The sequence below is a fragment of the Pygoscelis adeliae genome, unplaced genomic scaffold (genome assembly GCF_000699105.1).
Source record: "Pygoscelis adeliae isolate BGI_AS28 unplaced genomic scaffold, ASM69910v1 Scaffold131, whole genome shotgun sequence".
Taxonomy (NCBI): domain Eukaryota; kingdom Metazoa; phylum Chordata; class Aves; order Sphenisciformes; family Spheniscidae; genus Pygoscelis; species Pygoscelis adeliae.
The window spans coordinates 811,872-831,353 of record NW_008824058.1 but is presented as its reverse complement, the minus strand read 5'-3'; the positions used below and the strand labels follow the sequence as shown (position 1 = coordinate 831,353).

General features: G+C 50.7%; 1 protein-coding gene across 1 annotated transcript; it reads right to left on the bottom strand.

Annotated features, from left to right (window-relative positions):
• Positions 1-1,497: 1,497 nt before the first annotated feature.
• On the bottom strand, positions 1,498-13,540 carry CYTIP (cytohesin 1 interacting protein). Its single transcript, XM_009334029.1, has 8 exons — positions 13,376-13,540; positions 10,068-10,117; positions 9,676-9,730; positions 6,829-6,931; positions 6,607-6,700; positions 6,073-6,142; positions 2,501-2,567; positions 1,498-1,978 (listed from the first exon to the last, which is right to left on the bottom strand). Exons 1-8 carry the CDS (start codon positions 13,538-13,540, stop codon positions 1,506-1,508), a joined length of 1,077 nt encoding a protein of 358 aa, XP_009332304.1. The 3' UTR covers positions 1,498-1,505.
• Positions 13,541-19,482: the final 5,942 nt, after the last annotated feature.

Sequence of the window (19,482 nt, the reverse complement as noted above, 5' to 3'; positions counted from 1 at the left end):
TTCCGGCCAGGCGACTTGAGTGCCGTGCCCTCCGGGGGTGCGGTGAGACCCTGGCACTCCAGTGACCCTTGCCGAGCTGACACCGTGCAGAAAACACTGGTTCTAGCAAGGCTGGCAGTCACTGCCGAGAAGAGTGCCGCAACTTCGGCAGGGCACCGCAGAGCCGCACTGGGCAGCAGGAGACGCACAGAGACCCGACGCCCTTTGCTGGCTCCCTGCTGCCCACCGCCTGCACCCTCCCCTTGGCAGCCGCTGCCACCGGCCCCTTGTCTCCCTCCCAAACCATGCAGACCTACGCTCCTCACCGCTTTCCCTTGGGGAGCGCTCTCTCGACAGGGGCTACTAGCCTGTTTGCACCTCTGCCCAATGCTGCTGGTGGTCCCCACCGCGCTTCTCCTGCGTTTGACACAGGAGCCCACACGGGTGCATGGTGACCAGTGTCAGGACACGCGGAGCTGCTCAGGGCAGCGAGCGCACAGACACCACCGGCTTCCCGTGCACTGGCACAGCACAAGAGCCCAGGGCGTGCTCAGGAGGGTCCTTTCTACTCCAGATCCCCTGGAATAAGACAGGTTTGGCAGGACATGGGATATCGCCTACTGGCAGAGGTTGCAGCTGGTCAGATCACAACTGATAAGCCAGGTTACTGCAGGGTTTATACAACAGCTGCTAAAAGATGCGAAAGCGATGGCAGCTGGCGTTTGCTTTGTAAATCTGTCTATCGATGCTGTCAGCACGGCTGACCAGGGGAACTGATCCCTGCTTTGGAGACTGGGAAGTGGATTGCAGAGCTCACCCTTTCTCTTTCTGACACACATACCAAGCGTGCACGTCCTCGAGCAGCAGCAGCCTCGCAGGGCAATGGCCTTGCACAGGCAGCGGGAGCCGGCGCGGGCAGCCCTGCAGTGAAACAGCCGGCACGGGTCCTGACGGCCACGCACATGCCAGGGGAGTTGGCAAGTGTGCTCCTGGCCCGCTCCAGCACAGCCATGTAAATCACCCACCGCAAACCACGGGTAAATCTCTGCCCTTCGTTTCAAAATGTTACTGCCCAGGGTCTCTCCCTGTCGTATGCTCCGGGCTCTATCCTCTTTCTAATGGGACTCTGTCACTCATTTTAGTAGAAGCACTTGCTTTATTAAAGACCTTTGGAAGACTATGACTTTGGTAACAGGAAATAAATAGCTATCAATTTTGCATTTAATTAAAAACTGTTATTAACACTAAAGTACGCTGAGGAAGTTCTGCAAAGGTTCTTCACGTTTCAGAGTTAGTCATTTTTCACGTTAATGAAGAGGTCCGCAGTGTGGTCTGATTAAAAATTAAAATAACTAAAAAACCCAGGGCTTTTTAAATATCATCAGTACTGTTGTCTGGAGGGCTGCCATGCAGTGCCACCGCGCTTCACCTACTGCGTGCTTCTGGGTGAGCTGCTGCCCTCCGTCCCAGGCCACGCAGCAGTCCCACATGCAGAGCCCCAGACATCAAGGATGACACGTGCGATGTCACACCCGACTTTCTTCCTCTTCCACCGCCCGGTGAAGGCCTGGAATGAATTTCAAAAGGTGCTTTCGGACACTGGATCTCCTGCTTTTCCGTGGGAGGGTCCCAAAACTACTGGTGCAGCTGCTCCCCTCCCAGAGCGGGGACATGGACCCGCTGCTGGCCAGGCTGATGCTGCGGTTCCTCCGCAGGGAGGACCTCCCGGCAGCACCGTCCCCATCCCTGGGGAAGAAGCAGTCATCATCCACGCTCGACTGGCTGCTCAGGCTCTCCGCAGCTGAATCCTCGAAGGCGCCGCTCTGGTAGAAGCTGTCCTCGCTGTCCACCGTCATCGAGCTCAGCCGGCTGCGGGAGCTGCTCTCGCTGGAGAAGCGAGGCTTCATCCGAAAGAGGGGTCCCGGCGTGCTGCAGCCATCAAGCAAGCTGGACTCTTCCAGCTCCAGTGCGCCCAGCAGAGCGTTGTCGTTCACTTCCCCTGGAAGCAGAAGCCGAAGAGGAGCGTTATTTACCGGCGCCTGCTCAAGGCCGGACAGCAGGACGCCTGTGACACGGTGGCACAGGGGAACGTCATGCCCAGCATCTCAGTGCAGGGAGCAGCCCCTTTCCCTCATGGGAAGCCGTCTCCTGGCTGTGGGGTGCTCTCTGCCCCCACCTTCCCACACATGCAGAATAAAGCTGCTCCCTGGGCAACCCATAAAACAAACAAACAAACAAAACTCTCCCCTGATTAGTCCAAATTAAGAATGGAAAAAAACTTCGCAACTCCTTTCCTAGAACTCACGCAAAAGAGCCTTTGGTCTGCATTAGTCAAGCAGCATCCAAATTCATTAGTCCGGGAAAAAAAGCTTTCCCAGGGGCCAGCCCCATGCCTTCATTAACAGGGGAAAAAGAAAGCAAACGAAAATCAGATTAAAGAATTGCTTTTTACTGATCAGACAGCGTTTTCACAGAAGGACTCAGCAGCGCTGTGGTTTCCTACCCGGAAACGAGGACGTACCATGCAGCAAGCGCTGTTCCTGTAAGAGCAGAGAGCGCAACTCCACCCATTTCTGCTGCAGAGTTTGCTGTGGGAGAGAAAGAGGGCTCTGTCACTCACACACTTTTGCAGAAGCATAAAACACTTGTAAAGAAAACATTGTACTCAGAAAGTACAGGTCACCTGCAGGAAGCACTTGTATGTCCCTCTTTTTACTGACAATTTTCCCAGAGTTGAGCAAAGTTCTTCCAGAAAGCACAATCCTGCTCATGCCCTGGGTGCTTCAGCTGAGGTACTGTACACGTGTGATTTGAAAAGCAGAAGCCTGAAATCTGGAGAGCGTGCTGCTTGCCTTCAGCTGCAAAGGGAGACACCAGCCCTCCTCAGCAGCCTGCAGGCTGCCCTCCTCCAGCCTTCCGCAGCTCCAGGAACAGGCACCCCCTCCTTGCTCTTGGGTCCAGCAGCGCAGTGCGGGCATGGCACAGCTAGCCACCCCTGACCCCCTAGTGAAGAGCCTTACCAACCTCTAAGTGCTACATGCCAGCCAACGGTGAGCAATATTTTTCTTTCCCTCTGTTGCAGGTCAGCTTTTGGTAAAAAATAAACCATTGCACAGTTGATTAAAAAAAAAAAAAACCACCAACAACAACAGGTAAACCTCTGCCCAGAGATGGTCGCAACAGGCACTTCCCCAGTAATCTGCATGAACCCAGTGCACCCCAGACACGCAGCCGGACAGGCTGCCAAATCACGCATTTACACAACCAAACTGACCAGACTAAGCTTGCGTGGGCAATCCTGTTATTGCATTCACATTTTTTCTCTTTTCCACATTTCAGAAAAATCAATCACAAAATGAAAACCACGGCCCAGCTGCAGGGTGGTGAGGCACCGGGATGCCCTGCGGGCAGCCCCCCAGCAGCAGGAGGAGGGGGCGGCACGGAGGCTCTTCCTGAGGCTCCCTTAACACACTGAACAAGAGCGATTTACAAGGGCACCGGGAAACAAGCCTTTTCCCAGCTGCTCTTCTCACTGAATCACTTCCTAGCAGATTTGGACATGATCTGGCAGATAGCTGGTGCATCGGGTCTGACAGGCGCAGGTCAGCTGGACAGCCTTCGCCAAATCAGAGATACGGGGTGGCTCCAGCTTTCCCACAAGTGCATTCCTACAACACTAAAACAGGCTCACCTCTAAAATGGGAGCAATGACCGCTTTTAAGGAGAATTAGTCCGGAGAAGTTTGCTCTTACAGTCTCTACATAATGTTGAATAAAGTAGGTTTTAGCCATTTATAATTCAACTAAACCTAGGAAATTGCATGCAAGAGATGCCGGGGAGTTGTCTAAAGATTTTCTTTATCCCCATCCAGACCCAACCAAAAGAGCAACCACCTCCTAGTCCTGGTTTCTCCCATCTAATTAAACCATAATAGCGGCGCGGCTATCAGGATAACTGATGCACGGAGCGGGTATCTGCCCACGGCTGCCAGGATGCCCGTTGCACCAGCACGGCGGTGGTGGGCACAGAGGGGGCACGTGTCCCAGCTGCAGTGCCTTGCACGGGCTGCTCTGCTGGCTGCTGCATCCTGAGGGCAGGACACGCTTCTGCAACCGCACATCCAAACCTGTGACGCTTAGCACTCGTGGGCACGGCACTGTCTCGCTGCGGTTACAGGGGTTTGCAGCGACCAAGCACGCCCTTCAGTGAGGCATCAGAGACAGTTATAAACAGAATTAGGTTCTTTCCACTGCAGCCACACTGGTGTGAGAGAGCAGGGCCAGGCACACACCCATATTTTACTCTGTAACGATGCTTGTCGCAGGGGTTTGGCACTTCTGGGAAACAGCTGGTATCGAAAAACTCCCCACTTGAAACAGAACGTTTCACAGCAGATTTTGAGATTTTGGCTTTATAATTTCCCTGGAAAGGGGCGGGGTGGGAAGGTGGCCCATTTCTGGTGACTTTAACGGTTATTTCATCCAGTTTTCTAAAGGACCAGACCAAACGGCTTGCCATGGAGCACTGACCGTGGCCGGGATGGAAGCATCCTGCTACTGCGTTCTCATTATGAGTTCATCTCACAGTGATGAACTCTCTGGCTCTGGGGTCTGGCTCGTTTCTCGCCATGTCTGGACTAGCCGGCCAGCCGGGCGGTCTCAGCATCCCCAACCACCACCCCAGTTCCCGCTGGCCTCGGGCACCGGGGGTCACAGTCATGCGCAGCTCCATGTGAAGCCAGTGCAGCCCCTGCACTCGCACCAGTCTCCCAACGCCTCCCACCCTGCCAGATCAAGCCGGCGTGCAGGGGTTTGTCCTAGCTCCAACCCTGAAGGGAGTACCAGCGCGGCCTCTGGGCTCAGCTCTCCCAGCTGTTCCCACCAGCCAAGAGCCAAGAGCCCCCCACTGCCCGTTGGTCAGTTTTACCTCCTTCGGAGAGAAAATAACAGCCAGCTGCAGGGGAGCAATGCCTAAAACATCCCAGCTATTTCCAAAAGCATCCTCCATAGCCCTCATCAGTTTAATGAACCTTGGAGGGGAAACCGAGCTCACGGAGGTCTCGCCCTGGTCTCCTCGCCCCTGCCCATCTTCTAGGCTGAAGCGACGGTGACCAAGATATCGCCCGTACACCCAGACACTGCCCTTGGCACGCCCCCAGCTGCAGACCGGCGGAGGTTGGGAGGGATCCCTCCTTTCCTCACCCTCCGGCCCCCACAGCTACCATTTACATCATCCACAGCATCAATGTCACGCGGCAAATTACAACACCATGTGCGGTACTCTTATAAATGCAGCACAAACCAAATTAAATAAACATTGTTTTAAACATGCTAAATACTAAACATGAAATCACCCCCGTGGCAGGACTTACATTTTATAGGTAATGGCACATATGGCAAACCCTGTCCCTGCTGCTCAGCTCTGGCAAGTCTAACCCATTTGGCATGAGGTTTATTCTAGCCAGATTAATTTTTAATGCACTTTTTAAAGTACCATACTCCTGTGCGGAGGGTTTTGGCATAGGCATAAGGAAAAACCCCTCACTCAGATCGACCGAGTCCTGGCTTTGGAAAGCCCTGTCCCTTGCAACGCTTGTGGCACTACGGCTGCAGCGGGGCGGGCAAAGAGGCACCCTGGGGTGCTGGCATTCGAAAACCTGCTGCCAGCCCGGCTGCCTCGGTCTCAGATGGGGAAACAGAAGTTCTACAAGTCAGAGGTGCTGTCAGCGTGCCGTCGCTAATGAGCTTGAGCTCTGCTTGTGAAAGTCTGCCTTCCCTTTTTGCTAAATACAGAGTACATTAAAATACGCTGTTTAGAGGGGAGGATTGCCTGCCAGCTGGGCACAGCTGAGACACAGGCAGAAATGGAAATATTTAGAGAGTTACAGAAATTATCGTGGGGGAAAATATTACCAAAAAAATATACAGAAAATATTACAGGGACTGCAATTGGGGGTGCTGGCAGCAAGGGACACACGGGTGTCTGCCCCCTGCCAGGACACCCAGCCCCACAGACACCCACCTACCCCCGTTAGCAGTGAATCCACAACAGCCCTCTGTGTTCAACAACGGATTAACTAATTAATTATGTTACCTTCAGTAACTGCAGCTTGGTCTCGAGCTCCATTTTCCGCAGAAACATGGCCCCGTTGATGGTCTCTAACCTGCGAAGAACAGGCGATGTTGGCACCAAAGCGGAGCGCCGAGCGCTGCCAGGGCTGCCAGATCCCGCACCGCAGCTCACCGCAGCGCATCGCACCGCGCTGCAGCGTGCGGTGCCGTGGGGTCCGCAGGGAGCGGCCGCACGTGGCAACCGGGAGCACCCCACCCGGCCGAACCCTCTCATCCACGGCTGGCTTCAGCAGCGGCGGCGCTGGTGCAAGACAAGCAAATACACGGCAGGGGCAGGAGAAAAACCACTAGGGGGGCAATGCTGGGGGACCTTCCCAGAGCTCCTCTCTCCCCCCCGAATCCTCACCTGCAGTAAGAGCGTGGCTCTGCAGAGCCAAACCCACAGGGATTTCTGCCTCTGAGACAGCACAGGACTGCAGGGTAGCACGAGAAGCTTTCTTGGCTTCCAGCGGGAGAGACTATTAAGCTAAAAACCATTTGAAGGAGGGATGCCTACCTTAAATAGTTCCCTGAAGACTTTATCAAGTCTACTATTTGCTTGTGACTAAAACCACCAGTGTTCACACCGTTGATACTGGCGAGGATATCGCCTGTTAGAGATACACAAAGGCAAAAACTAGGATCTGCAGCACACCCTCCACATGCTCTACAATAAAAGTAACTGAGAGAAAAGCAAGGTAAGGCCACCCAGGGCCGGAGGAAATACATGAATAGTTACCAATTTGAAGGCCAGAAAGATGGGCAGGACTTTCTTCTTGAATTTTGCAGACGCAAGTGCATACCTCCAGGGAGTAATCATTTTGGTGCGGAAATCTAATAGTCTGTTAATACCAAAGCGACAGTGTTACCAATATCAAAGCCATGAAAACAATTTAAAAATTAACGGTCTTTTAACACATTTTTTAAATCGAGAAGGCTGTGATGAGCAGGGTATATTATCATGCAAGTGAGAACACCAAAATGTTCTAACCTAACAATTAGAAATAGCATTCTTATGATAGAGAACAGCAGACACCTGACAGATGCCTGTACGTTGTTTTTGAAAAAAACTGGTTTTAAAGCAAGTTGGTTATTCATTATCAAAAACTCCGTAACTTCAGTCAAGAATATCTGCTAGCATGGATGCAATTTGCTTTCTGGAAGGATATTTCATGTTCCCAGCCACAGCATGGCAGGGTGTGACTCGGGCTTTTCAAGCGGTTGACTCCTACGCATTGTGAATGCTGCGTGAAGTCAGCGGGTGCTGCCAGATAGATCGGTTTGCAATGAGAACTGAAAAGCAAGAAGAGTTGAACCTGCTTCTGCTCTTTTGGCCTCATAAACTCATTATCCCCTCAAAAGTGCTTTTTATTCTTGACTTATACATTTAAATATACATTAAGTAATTCTAAGTATAAATCCATCATGTGATTATCAGTGCTGACATATATTTAGAAAAATGCAAAAGTAGGCAATGCAGCCTGACCAGATCTTGCAATGACAGGAACTGTCTTCTTGGTTACATGCAAATATCAGTATTTAGCCGCATCTTCCTACCAAAATTTAAGACTGAAGCTGAACTTCCTGAAAACCTACATCTAACCCAGATATGAGAAGTCATGTTAGATTCCCAAATTTTTCAGTCAACGTGGAACAAACAGGGACGAAGACCGGGTGAGTTCAGAGCTTATCTGGCCAAATCACACCAATGCAGTGATTTCAGCCCTTAGACCAACAGTAAAACTTTTGGCTAAACTAAGAGCACTAAGTGAAACATGAGGTTCTTGGAGGACATGCCACTGCCCGTCACACTTGCTTTTTTTTTTTTACCTATTTCAGAGTGGTAGGTCTCACCTACCAACCTGGAAGATTGGGCCAGCTTGAGCGATACGAGCTGGACAAGCAGGATGGGATTTGTCACACCTAACTGGAGCCATCTGGACAGAGGTGTCTCAACGTCCCCACCAGAGCCACTGGGAGAGGCGGACATCTCCAGGGTGTGACTGATGGCCCCAAGAGAAGCACTCCAACCAGGAGGGTGGACTTCCCTCTCGTGTACCTTCTCCTCAGGGACTGCAGAAGATGGCTGGGCCATAGTTTTGGAGAGGGAACTTGGTTTTTAGGTGGCTGCAGCGAGGGGAGAGACGTGCTACCAGAGTGTGTCTGCTCTGCAAACACCTAGGCACTTTGGGAGCCGCACGGTGTCTGTCTTGCCCCCAGGCCCTGGTCTGTGAGTGGGAAGTAGGAGAAGAAGCAGTAACATGCGAGAAGCTCTGGCGTTCGGCCATCACTGCAGTTCTCATGAGCTCCCTGCAGATGGTAGACCTAGAGTTTCACATCATCTTATTCTGCTTTGCCTAAATTTAACTTGTAGCAATGAAATTACAGCTTCTAAATAATGGCTTATCCTTAGTATCAGACAGATGCTGCCTTTCCATAGCCTGGACTTTCTAGTGAAGGGCTCACGCTGAATGTACGTTCAGGAATAAAATGTGCCAAGAACAATTATTCTTAATCAGAATGTCACATATAATGAAAATCTGCCCTGACAATTTATACAAAAGCCCAATAATTGACTCAATTATCCTCCCTTCTGAAAGCTCTCCGCTGTTCACGAACTGAACGCTTACCCGCTCATTAGTCACAGAACCAAATTTGAAAAAGTTAAGCTTTTCCTAATACACTAATTTCACTGAAAATACTATTTTCCCTTTGTGCACAGATACAGGCAAGCACTTTGAAGACACTCTGCCGCCGCAGTAATCGAAACAGAGGGGCGACATGGGAGGGTCTTGCAGGCACTGGCTCAAACAGGCTCCTGTCTGCAGGTCCCGCCGGCAGGCAGACCTCTGCGGTATTGCCACAACCCGCTGCTCCCAAAACTACATCCTTTTATTCCTGGGATTATTTTTTATTTATAACCAGGATTTTAGCAGGCCTACTGATCTAAGAGTTACCTTTCTCACAAAAATCTACAGAACAAAAATCTCCCATTAGCAGTACTCCTGATAAGATTCTGGTTTTCCTATTTGATGATTTACTGACTTCTACATCTACAGAATTTCTTCCTATATGATTTAGCCCCCAAAAAGTCACGCTTAGCAGTCATTTATTTAAAAACTTGCCAATACTGTACAGCTACCTCAAAAATACATATGTGTCTATATATGTTAAACGAGGTAGTAAAATGCTAGTATAAGGTATTTTTTGGAGCGAGAGTTTTTTGATCTCCCTCTTTTTATATGAAAATATTCTCATACACAATTCCCCCAAAAAATATTCACTTATGGAGGTAAGAAGGCATTGCCATTGCCTCATATTTGGATTTGGATGAGATTTCTCCTACGCTCAACACCCTGACTTGTGAGAAGGCCAGAAATTCTCATCTGTGACCTTCGCTATGAAAAAATCCTTGGAAATGCATCCTAGTTCTGTATCATTCCTGTAAGCTCTTCAAATTTCACAGGGAACTGATAGATACCTTTCTCTGCTCTATGCTGTCTTAGCCTAATTTTGAGGACGTGACACTGAAGAGTTTGCACCATGTTTTATTTTTTAATGAATTGACTCGTCATTTAAGTCTTACCTGGATTTCAAACCCAAACGTCTCTTTATCTTCTTTTAATATAGCAATGAGGTGTCTGTAAGAAGAACACACAGAATTGCATATGAACGCTGGGGTGCCACGCTTCGTGCACTCTGTATTTCTAACCAAAACAATCGTGTCCCCATCATTGCCCCTCCCTGTGCTAGCAGGGTGCCAGCATGCCTTCCCTCATCAGGCGTTGCAGCGGTGGTGCTTGCTCTTTTCTTACCCAAACCAAATGTCACAATTTCACCTGCACGTCCCAGGTGTTGGGTACCGCTCTCTGCCTTGCACCCTTATCCCACTAGGGCTGCTAAACAGGAAGATTCCCAGGACACACGTTTCATGCAGAATAAGTAAATAACAGTGACTATAGAAGAATATCTTCATACCTTTGTGGCGTGGAGGAGTCGCCCAAGGAGCTGGATCTAGCTAAGGCAAGCTGTAACCAGACATGGGAGTGGAAAAGGGTCAGTAGATTCATGGTTCTTTGAGGCACATGACTAAAATCAGCAGTTTAGAGAAAAAGTAAAACTAGCATCCCACCACCAGCTTGCACCAATGCAGCCTCTCCCTCAGTCAAACGAGAACGTAAACTTTCAGATCAGGAGGAAGAGCAGCTAGGTCCAGGGTGCAAGACAACTCATCATCATGTTCAAAGCCACCCGTTAGATGCTGGCGGCGAGCTCAGCCGGGCACAGGCAGAGAGTCAGCAGCCAACAGCAACGACCTCTGGGCGCACTGGCTGCTCCTGCAAAGCTTAGACAAGGTGCTGCCTCCTGCCCAAGAAGTCTTCCTCCACCCTACAGTTACTTTCCAAGTGAGTTAGAGAGTAATTTTACACAGTAACAGGTCTGGTATCAACGTCCGTGGAGGATGTTTAACTGGCATTGCTGCAAGACAAACTATCAACTGCGACACATTCTGGTGTGAAGGATTGCATTAACCTGCAAGAGGCGGTTGTTGAAGGAATTTGTGTTTATTTTTACTATGTTGGAAATTAAGCCCTGGAAAACTGGCTATAGGTCAGTTTTTTTCATTTTTCCAAATCTTTTAAATATAAAATTGAGTATTTCCAAAATAAAAAAAAAACATGGGTACTCTTAGCACATCATATTGTTTCAGTTGTTCACCTCCAGAAAATGTCTGGGTATCCTCGCTGGGAGACAATAATGCAGTACCCGTTTCAACTTTATTAGAAAAAATTGGCCACCTGCTAGCTATCCAATCTTCCTTGCAATAAGTTAAAATCGAGAGCTGAGCTACCACCAGACAATATAAAATGAAGCAACACAAGGGTTTTTTTGCGCAGGGCTGATAATTTGACAACTTCAGAATTAGCTTTCATAAAGTCACAAACACCTACTTTGGAGGGGGAGAGAGGTCTGGAACCAGAAATAACTTGGCTGGGAGACCCCTGTAGCAATACCTGTTGGAAGACCCTGCGGCAGGAAGGTGCTATTTAGGGTGCTAGACATTGCTGTGAAAAAGCATGAGAACAAGTGGAAAAATTCAGGTTGAATCCCAAGGAAAATCTTCTGGCTGCAAAAGTGCTTGGAGCAGGGAACTCTTCCCCAAACTGCTGGAGATGTAATTTCTGAGGACAGTAGAAATGGGAAAGACAAGAGGCATGACCGCTCAAGAAAACCCCTGCATCTGACAGGGCATCAGAGATGGACCTCCCATTGCTCTTGCAATGTCCACAATCCTCTTGTCTTATTTTGCATAATTAAAAAAAAAAAAACAAACCTACATGGCAGCCCTGTGTTTTCAAATAAGAGAAGGAATATTCCTTCTTTGCGGATCGCCTTGCTTTATTGCGGTGCACTGTGGGGAGTAAGGGGCCAGCCAGGGCCACGGCTCGGCGTGCAGCTGCCCCATGCCACGGGCTGTGGCTGGGCTGCTCCGTCCTCGGGGTGCGCAGGCACTTGCGCTCTTGTTGAAGGACAAGGGCCTGACGGGCACACAGCACCGGGGCATCTCTCCAGCAGTGGGGACCCTTCAAAATGCTAAAACGGGTGAGGCTCCAAGATTTTTGAAGGCCAGGGATTGCCGTCATTCCCGTTAATGCTGTAACTATTATCTAGACGGTGCCCAAATCATGTCTCTGTTATGCCAAGACCGCACCTTTCTTTTGTACCTTTCCCCTAAAAATCTGTGGGCATTTATAAACTTAACACCTATGAGAAAAGGCAGAAAGCCCACATAAATTAAGGTAACTGCAAACAGTTATCGCTGCAGTTTCTTGTGGTGGCTGCCTAGCATTTCCAAGCTGATGCGTGCATGGTCACGGCCACAAGCATCCACGATCTCTGCTTCAGGCTAGGGAGGCCTGTGCCTGAAGAGCTCTCTGGAAAAAGCCAGGATCAGTGTTAAACATCGATTCTTCCCATAAAAGTGAACCACGAATAAGGAATTACATTATCACTAAAATGTTTGTAGAGGTTAGTCAATATAACCAAATGTGTCAGGCTTCAGCAGTATAAAACGATGCCACAGTGTGACACCTACGGAAACACCCTACTTTATAAACATGCATTTACTTGGGGAGAGAAAGGAGAGGGGGGAGAGACTACATGTGTAATAATAAACCGCACACCAGGTGAAAGAGCTAATGGCAGGCGTACACCTGGGCGGCTGCTGCAGCACGTGAGCATTAGGTACGGTCTGCGCAGAGCGGTCCTCAGGCCTGATGCCCGTGTTGTGATTCATCTTTAACAGACGCAGCCACGTCACAGCCGTTACTGTCAGCCTCCCCCTGCGCCAGCAGCAATTGCCATGCAAAGGGCTGCTCCATCACAGCCGCGGGAGCTGGATGCCACCCAGCAGCAGCGTTCCCAAGATTAGTCTGGCTCTGGCTTTCCTTTATCTCCCCACACTTGTACAAAGAAAAGGATTAAGCACGTTTCTACTGCTGAACAAAGCAAAGCCGTAAGTGCTCAGATATTATGCACCAGTTTTCTGATAATACTTTCAGATTATAATGGGTCTCAAACATTTTCTATTTAGGCTTCTTCATGCTAGACAAATAGACCAAAGCTGGAATTGCTCAGCTGGCAATTTACAGCAACAGCAAGAGAGACTTTTGTGGCAATCCAGTTGCAAAGAGCAGAAATGTGCACAAATGTGCTGTTCAGTTCTGGGGGAAAAGCCCAGACGAGAGAGACAGCCCAACCAGCCCCAACAGTTGTAGCAAAATACTCCAAAATCTGGATGGAAATAACTCATGGTAGGTGCTTTCTGTCAGCATTGCAGAACAAAGAACAGTCTAGCCAGGCCGCTATACTGAAGTAAATGCAAGTTTAAAGGAACACCCAGACAGCAAGAGCCTCTTTTGACTTGCAGCACTGCTGTAAATGGAGAAGAAATGCAGACAGGGCAGGATCTCGTCTGCAAAAGCACTTCATGTGCCCAAGCCCCCGCAGGCAGAACACCTCTCTGCTCGTGCCTCTCAGGAGCTTCCCATGCTGCCGGTGTTGCAAAGATTTCATTGCAATCCCCAGACCAGCTAGGCTAAAGGCGCCCAGCAGCAATCTCTCTAGCACCCTGAAATCAGGAGCCATGCGGTTCTGCAGGGAACCTGTGCGGTCACTTGGGAAAACTCGGCCGTTTCTGCTCGCACCTGCAAACGCGGGCAGCAAGCGTCTTTCTGGGCAGAAAGGAGCCATCAGCCTCCCGGAGCACAGGAGCGAGCCTGTACCTGCTTGCGCCCGCGGGGCAGCGTCCCCACTGTGTTGGCCAGGTGCTGGATCCTCCTGCTGTCCATCGGCAGAGCCTGCTCCCCCCCGGCGGCGCAAGCGGGGCCGGCACCGAAGCCTATGAAGTTGGCGTTGTGGTTCTGCTGAATGAGCCTTCTTAGAGCCATGTCGGTGGAGAGGCATTTAAAACGGCGTTGCTAAATGCTGCAGCATGGCTGAGGAAACTAAAATACATTCTCCTCTCCGAGCGATCAAAAAGTTTGAGACCGGAAAGCCAGGCACGTGACCTGTGGTTTAGGTGCATGTTACATAAATCTCTTCTAGCAGATCACCAGGGCACTCGGTATGCGTTGTGTTCATGGGAGAGTTAAGAATTAGGCTTGGCAATTAAAGAAATCTGCTTAATTTTTCCATTCCTGCGCACAATTCTCACCGAACAGCTTCTTCTCTCTGTAATGATTTGTCCTTAGAGCACTACTTGCTTCAGACACTTGCCTGAATTCAGCTTGTTCATTCTCTCACTTGCTCGGCATCCCTTGTATTGCTCAAATTACCTTTTGGCAAAGACTGGAAAATAATGCTTTCTTGGGATAACGGTGTCGGTGCGTGACTTCCCAGCCACAGGGAGGAAAGCAAGAACTGAAGGCCACAGCCTGAGAGTAGGAGCCGAAAACGTCGCAGAGCAAGGGCGGAGCAATGCCCTCCGCAGAGCGTTTGTGTTTTAGTAAGGAGCAATGACTTTTACCCAGCAAAGCAGGTTTGGGAGCAAACAGCAATGCAAGCGCAGGGCCTGAGGGAAGGAACATGAGGGGCTGCCTCAGCAGAGCCAGGGGCAGGCACAGCGCTAGGGAGAGCCTTTGCCAAGCATCATCCTTGCACCTTTCCTGGCTGGCCGGGGCCGGAGGAAGACAGCAGGGGCTGCAGGCAGGTAGGCAGGAAGGCAGCCACGCTGTGCCCGGCTGGGCGCTGCGCACCGAGCCCACCCAGCCGGGCAGGGGGGGTGGTCACAATTGCCAGCGACACCCCAGGTGCCCTGCGGTCCCTCCCAAGGCATCGGCTTTGCACACCCACCTGACACACCCAGCCGGCAGCCTCCCCCCACTACGGGGGAGCCAAGCCGTCAGTCCGCCCTGGAGCAGAGCGATCCCAACTGGGATCTCACCCTGGTCTGCAGTGGCCAGAGCATGGACCGACCCCTGTGGCCAGCTGTCGCTCTAAAATCAAGTTTTACAGGGGGTTCCTCTCTTCCAAAGGATTTTGTCCCAGCAGCAAATAAATTTGGGAGGATTCATGACACTGGCAATTTAGGGCTGGTTTCTTTTTTCACTCCAGTTATCATCTGACCTGTTGTTCAGTTCAGCATGGCTTTTAATAACCTTTAGGTTTTGATAACTCCTAGCAGATTACTAGCTCCTGGATTCCATGGAGAAGCAGGGGAAGCAGCCCCGAGCGTGGGTGGGCAGCAGGGCTGGCTGTCCCTGCTTCCCCTCGGCCGCAGGTAAGCGGTGCAAAAGGAGGACCGGCGAGCCTCGGGCTGTGCTGCTTGCCAGCTCTGGCAGCCTCAGCCCCTGGCCCTGGCAAGTCTCAAACGCGCGGGGGCCGGGAGCCACCCTCACCACCGTGCAGCTCTGCAGCTGACGGCCGGAGTACCGTGTCCCCGGCCAGCTGGCACTGCCACCAGCCGGTGGCCAGAAGCAGCTGCTGGCAAGGCTGGTCATCCCAATGGGACTTGTCTGAAACACACGCGTTTTCAGTTGAGATAGCTGGACAAATACCAGGGACAATAACTTTACAAAGGAGCCGGAGTTTGTCACAACCCTAGCTGGCATTTGAACCTTCATGAGGGAAAGGCAGGGCTACTGCTCTCAAAAAAGAGAAGTAATGAAAATTTACGTTACGTTCCTTTTTCAGTAGAGATTTCTTACGCACCTTTACAAAGTATTGCTATACATGCCTTGGACACCCAGCTCTGAGAGCAAAGGCTGGCAGAGGTACAGGCAGGGGAGTCAGGGGAGCAGCCAGCACTGCAGGGCACAGCACATCACCGTGGGTTGAGGGCTGTTAGATTTTTGTCTCTGCTAACCTTGTGGAAGTTCAGTGCAGTCTGGTATGTGCTGTCACAACAGTTTAATTCAGAGCTGATCTGCATGCCTTTTATAATGGCTCTGCCTCTGTAAATGGTGGTGGAGGAGGCACAGGGATGGGTGTCCGGCTGCGGCCGAGAGCGCCCACCCGCAGAAAAGGTAACAGCTTTTAAGTAAGGGATTGCAAAAGAAGCAGAATGAGTTTTTTAAATTAATATAATTTAAAAAGAGAAACCCGTGTTTCCTCTTATGCGGGAAATAAGCCCAGTTTTGGACTGCAGAGCACTATAGATCACATCACGATCTCAGCAGAAACTCAGGGTAAGTAAAACTGTGAGCATGGTGGGATGGGCCATTCAACTAAAAGGTAAGTAAAATTTAACTCCTAGCAAAGTTTTTTTTTCTGTTTGCTTTTTTTGCATGGCTGATTTTAATCATATTTCTGACACAGTAAATTTATTTTCCTACTACTACTTGCCCAGCCCCTCTCTGCACCAGCTCACTAGGGGGGAGCTGCCTTCCCTCTCGCTCCCTGCACTGCCAGTAGGCACGAGTCCGGTGATGACACCGGCACAGGAAAGCCACCGGCTGCTCTTCCCGCAGCGCCAGGAACCACGTCCGTCCATCCATCCCCCGTCCTTCCAGGTGCTCTGCCGTGCCCCAAGGGACAACTGGGAGAACACATTTTCACATATGTTTCAATGTACCTGGACTGGTTGTTTAGTAAAGATCTCACTCGCTTTTTTTTAAATCTTGTGACGCCTCATCTTGCCATCAAGCAAAATTACCAGTAATTTTAGGAGCAAAGTGAAATATTCCATAAGAACGGTAGCAAACAGGATACTATGTGCTATTGAAAAATACTGTATCACTTCAGAAACAGTCGGTGCTGGAGAGGAAATCTGAAATGACTTGGAGAAGGCACGGAGTCGCCCACACTTGCAGGCCCCAGCAGAGATGCCTCATCTGGCCGCTGGCTGGAGTACTCCACCTTCACCTACACCTTCACCTTCACCAGTCTGCCCTGGCAGGGCTTGCAAGCCCTGGGGGTTAGAAAACGTAGCGTGACCCCTCCCTGGGTTGGGCAGGGGCATACGGTCTCCTGGGCAGGCTGAGATCTGAGCTGAAACCTACCCCTTGAGAGCATCCCACCGCCGTGCCAAGCACACGGACCCATCTCATGGCACACGACCAGGCTCTTCTCTGCACAGGGGACAGCACCCACCCAGACCGGGGTTTCCAATAGTGCCCGGGGGTGCAGCCAGCCGCCCACGGGGCTGTGAGCACTGCTGGAGCCAGGCGCCGGCTGCAGCAGGCAGCCCTCCTCCTGCCAGCGTGGGCAGCCAGCTCCTCGCTGGTGGTGACCAGGCAGAGCGGGCTGTCCAGTGAAGGGAGGCGAAATGGAGGGAAAAGCAAGTGCCAGACTGGAAATGAGACGGGAACAATCAAGCCTGGAAAACGCCTTCCCTTGCAAAGCAGGCAGATAGTTATGTCCTGTGCAGGATAATTTTCCATCCGCTGAAAATTAAAGAACTTTTTCCACATTGTTGTAATCTCACAAACAATTTCTTTAAAAAAGTAAATCACAAATTTTCACCAAGAAGGAATTTTCACAGCATTGGGCTGGCAGCAATCACCACTGGCACGCTGCCGGGGGACCCCATCTGGGTGCAGTTTCACCACTGCCGGGGAGACTGACCACTCACCGTCCAAAGCAGCCAAAGTATGGACCCAGAGGTCTCCTGCAGCCTGGCAGACCTGCATCTGCATGAAGCACCCAACTGCATAAAAAAAATACATTTTTGGAACACGAGGAGGTCTCTATCAGCGTCTCAGTCAAGCCATCCTAGTCCTAAGCCATAACACAATGTGTGATCATAAAACCCCAAAACAATGACCCAGTGTGATCTAAGCAGAAACAAGAACAATCTTAGTGCCTGTACAGATTACAATCCATTCTAACGAACTCATTAGTTCAGTAAAGTTTATTTTAAGTAATATTTAAGTAATGTCAGTTTTTTCAGATCTATAAACTCCATTGGTAAATGGCATTCACTGATCAGCCCGATCTGCAGAATGAAGCCTTCCCCCTCTATGCTCCAAGACCACAGATGACAAGAAAAGAGGCAAGTGGGGTGCCGGCGTTTGCTGGACTCGGAGCCGTGGGCAGCTGGCCCCAGCCCTGCGCCTCGCCTTCCCGGGTCACCTGCGTGGCTTCCTCAGCTGAATGGGTGCACGTCTCCTGGCTTTAGAAGTGGGATTTTGTGTCAACCCAGAAAGAGGAGAAGGCTGGCACACCAACACTTCTGCTTCCTGACACCCAACTTGTAGTCTGACAAACGCCAGATAAAACCCAGATTTTGCAGGAGATATTGGTGATACAGCAGGCAGGAAAATGGTATTTTCCTCTTTTGAAGAAGTATTGGCAATGCTTTGGGATATAAGAGTGAAAGGGGTTTTGGTTTTATTCTTACTTCATAGCAGTCCTATGCCTTGCCGTGAATGGCCTGTAACTCTCTCGGGGAGTGAGCCTTCAGACGTTGTGGAGTGTTTGCTTAAAGGACGTTGCCTGCCTGTGTCTTCCTGGGGATCTTGAGGAACATCAGTCCTTTCTTCAGCCAAAGGCTGGGTTAGCGTTAGTGTATATTATTTAGTATAACCAATGTAAAATATGGCCACTGAAACATTTTTATATTTGGCAGATATCTGCAATGAAAAAAAATATATTTTCTGGCCCAAGCTCAAACTGTTTCAGTCTTTAAGTGCTATCAGTGCCACAGCAGTTCACGTTTCCAGTTAATGTTCCCTCTTTACACTAAACTGCTGCTGCTGTCACGTCACACGTGAGCTCCCTCGTGCTCTGCCCTCCTGGCCAGCTTGGGAAGGCGTTTGCTGGAGCAGAGGAACTCCCAGTGCCAGGAAAACAGCAGTACGGGGCTCCCCCCGCTCCGGAGGATCCACTCATTCCCCTGAACTGCGGAAATGTTGGTACATTCCCATCTTACACGTTCATCCCTCAAAAAACCAGCATCTTGCAACAGAGAAATATCCTGTCAGAAAACATCTGGTCCACACACCTGGAGGAAGGTTTATGGCTGATGTGTGGAGTCCCTGCTGTCCCCATGGCTCTCCTGGCAGACAGACGGGGACAGATATGTGTTGCGTGTCACAGCAGCACAACGGGGATGATTTTAGATGTCCATCCTTTGCCTCCGAGAAGGAGAATGAGCGTTCGGACAGATCCAGGGAGAACCCCTCCAGGTTAAGGGGTGGCACTGACCCTGCTCACAGTTTGTGTCTCTCTCACCTCCTCTGTGGTGCTCATTCAGAAAAAAAAAAGTTTAAAAAGCAATGTACAGCAGAGGGACAGCTCTCTCCTTTTTCCTGAGAAAAGTAAGCTGTATCTCGGGGATGACATCTGCTTACTTGCTAAAGCACGCTGAGTAATGTGGGGACCGCGGTGACTCAAAGCCTCTTCCCCTTTTCCTGCTCACAATCACCCTGCTAAGTGCCTTTAAAAACAAACAAAGAGCATTTCAGTTCCTCAGGCAACCCTCTCGTACGTTTCTGAAACCAAGTGACTCATCTCCAAACAAGCCAAGAGGAGAAACAAATAAAATCTCCCATCAGAGCAAACAGCAGGACTTTGGTCCAAGCTGCCCCAGCAGCCCCATGCCGCCCTCCGCATCGGCGCCAACAGGCCAGGTGCTGCCCCGGCCCCTGGGCGATGCCATGCACCCCTGCACCCCCGCCAGCCACGTGCCCCTTGCACGCACCCCGTCCGTCACAGACCGACTGCTGTCTTGCTGGCCAGACCCAAATCTGCACGAATCCGAGCCGAAGGCAGAAGAGAAGCGTGAGTCAGACCCTGCTGCCCACGGCAGATGCTCACGCGTGTCCAGGGAGATCACAAAGGATGCTCGACTCCAGCCTCCTCCCCAGCACGGTGCTGTCTCTGCCATTGGGGCAAGGGTGATGGGCAGCCTCGTGTCCTCTCCAGGAGCAGGCGGGAGTCCCAGGGTGGT

Bases quoted from the DNA above. Each gene is read 5' to 3' on its own strand.
- CYTIP (XM_009334029.1), bottom strand. From the start codon at position 13,540: ATGGCTCTAAGAAGGCTCATTCAGCAGAACCACAACGCCAACTTCATA. The intron at 10,118-13,375 runs GTACAGGCTCGC...GTCTGGTTACAG, and splicing joins TGCCCCGCGGGCGCAAGCAG to CTTGCCTTAGCTAGATCCAG. The intron at 6,932-9,675 runs GTAAGACTTAAA...TGGTATTAACAG, and splicing joins CGTTTGGGTTTGAAATCCAG to ACTATTAGATTTCCGCACCA.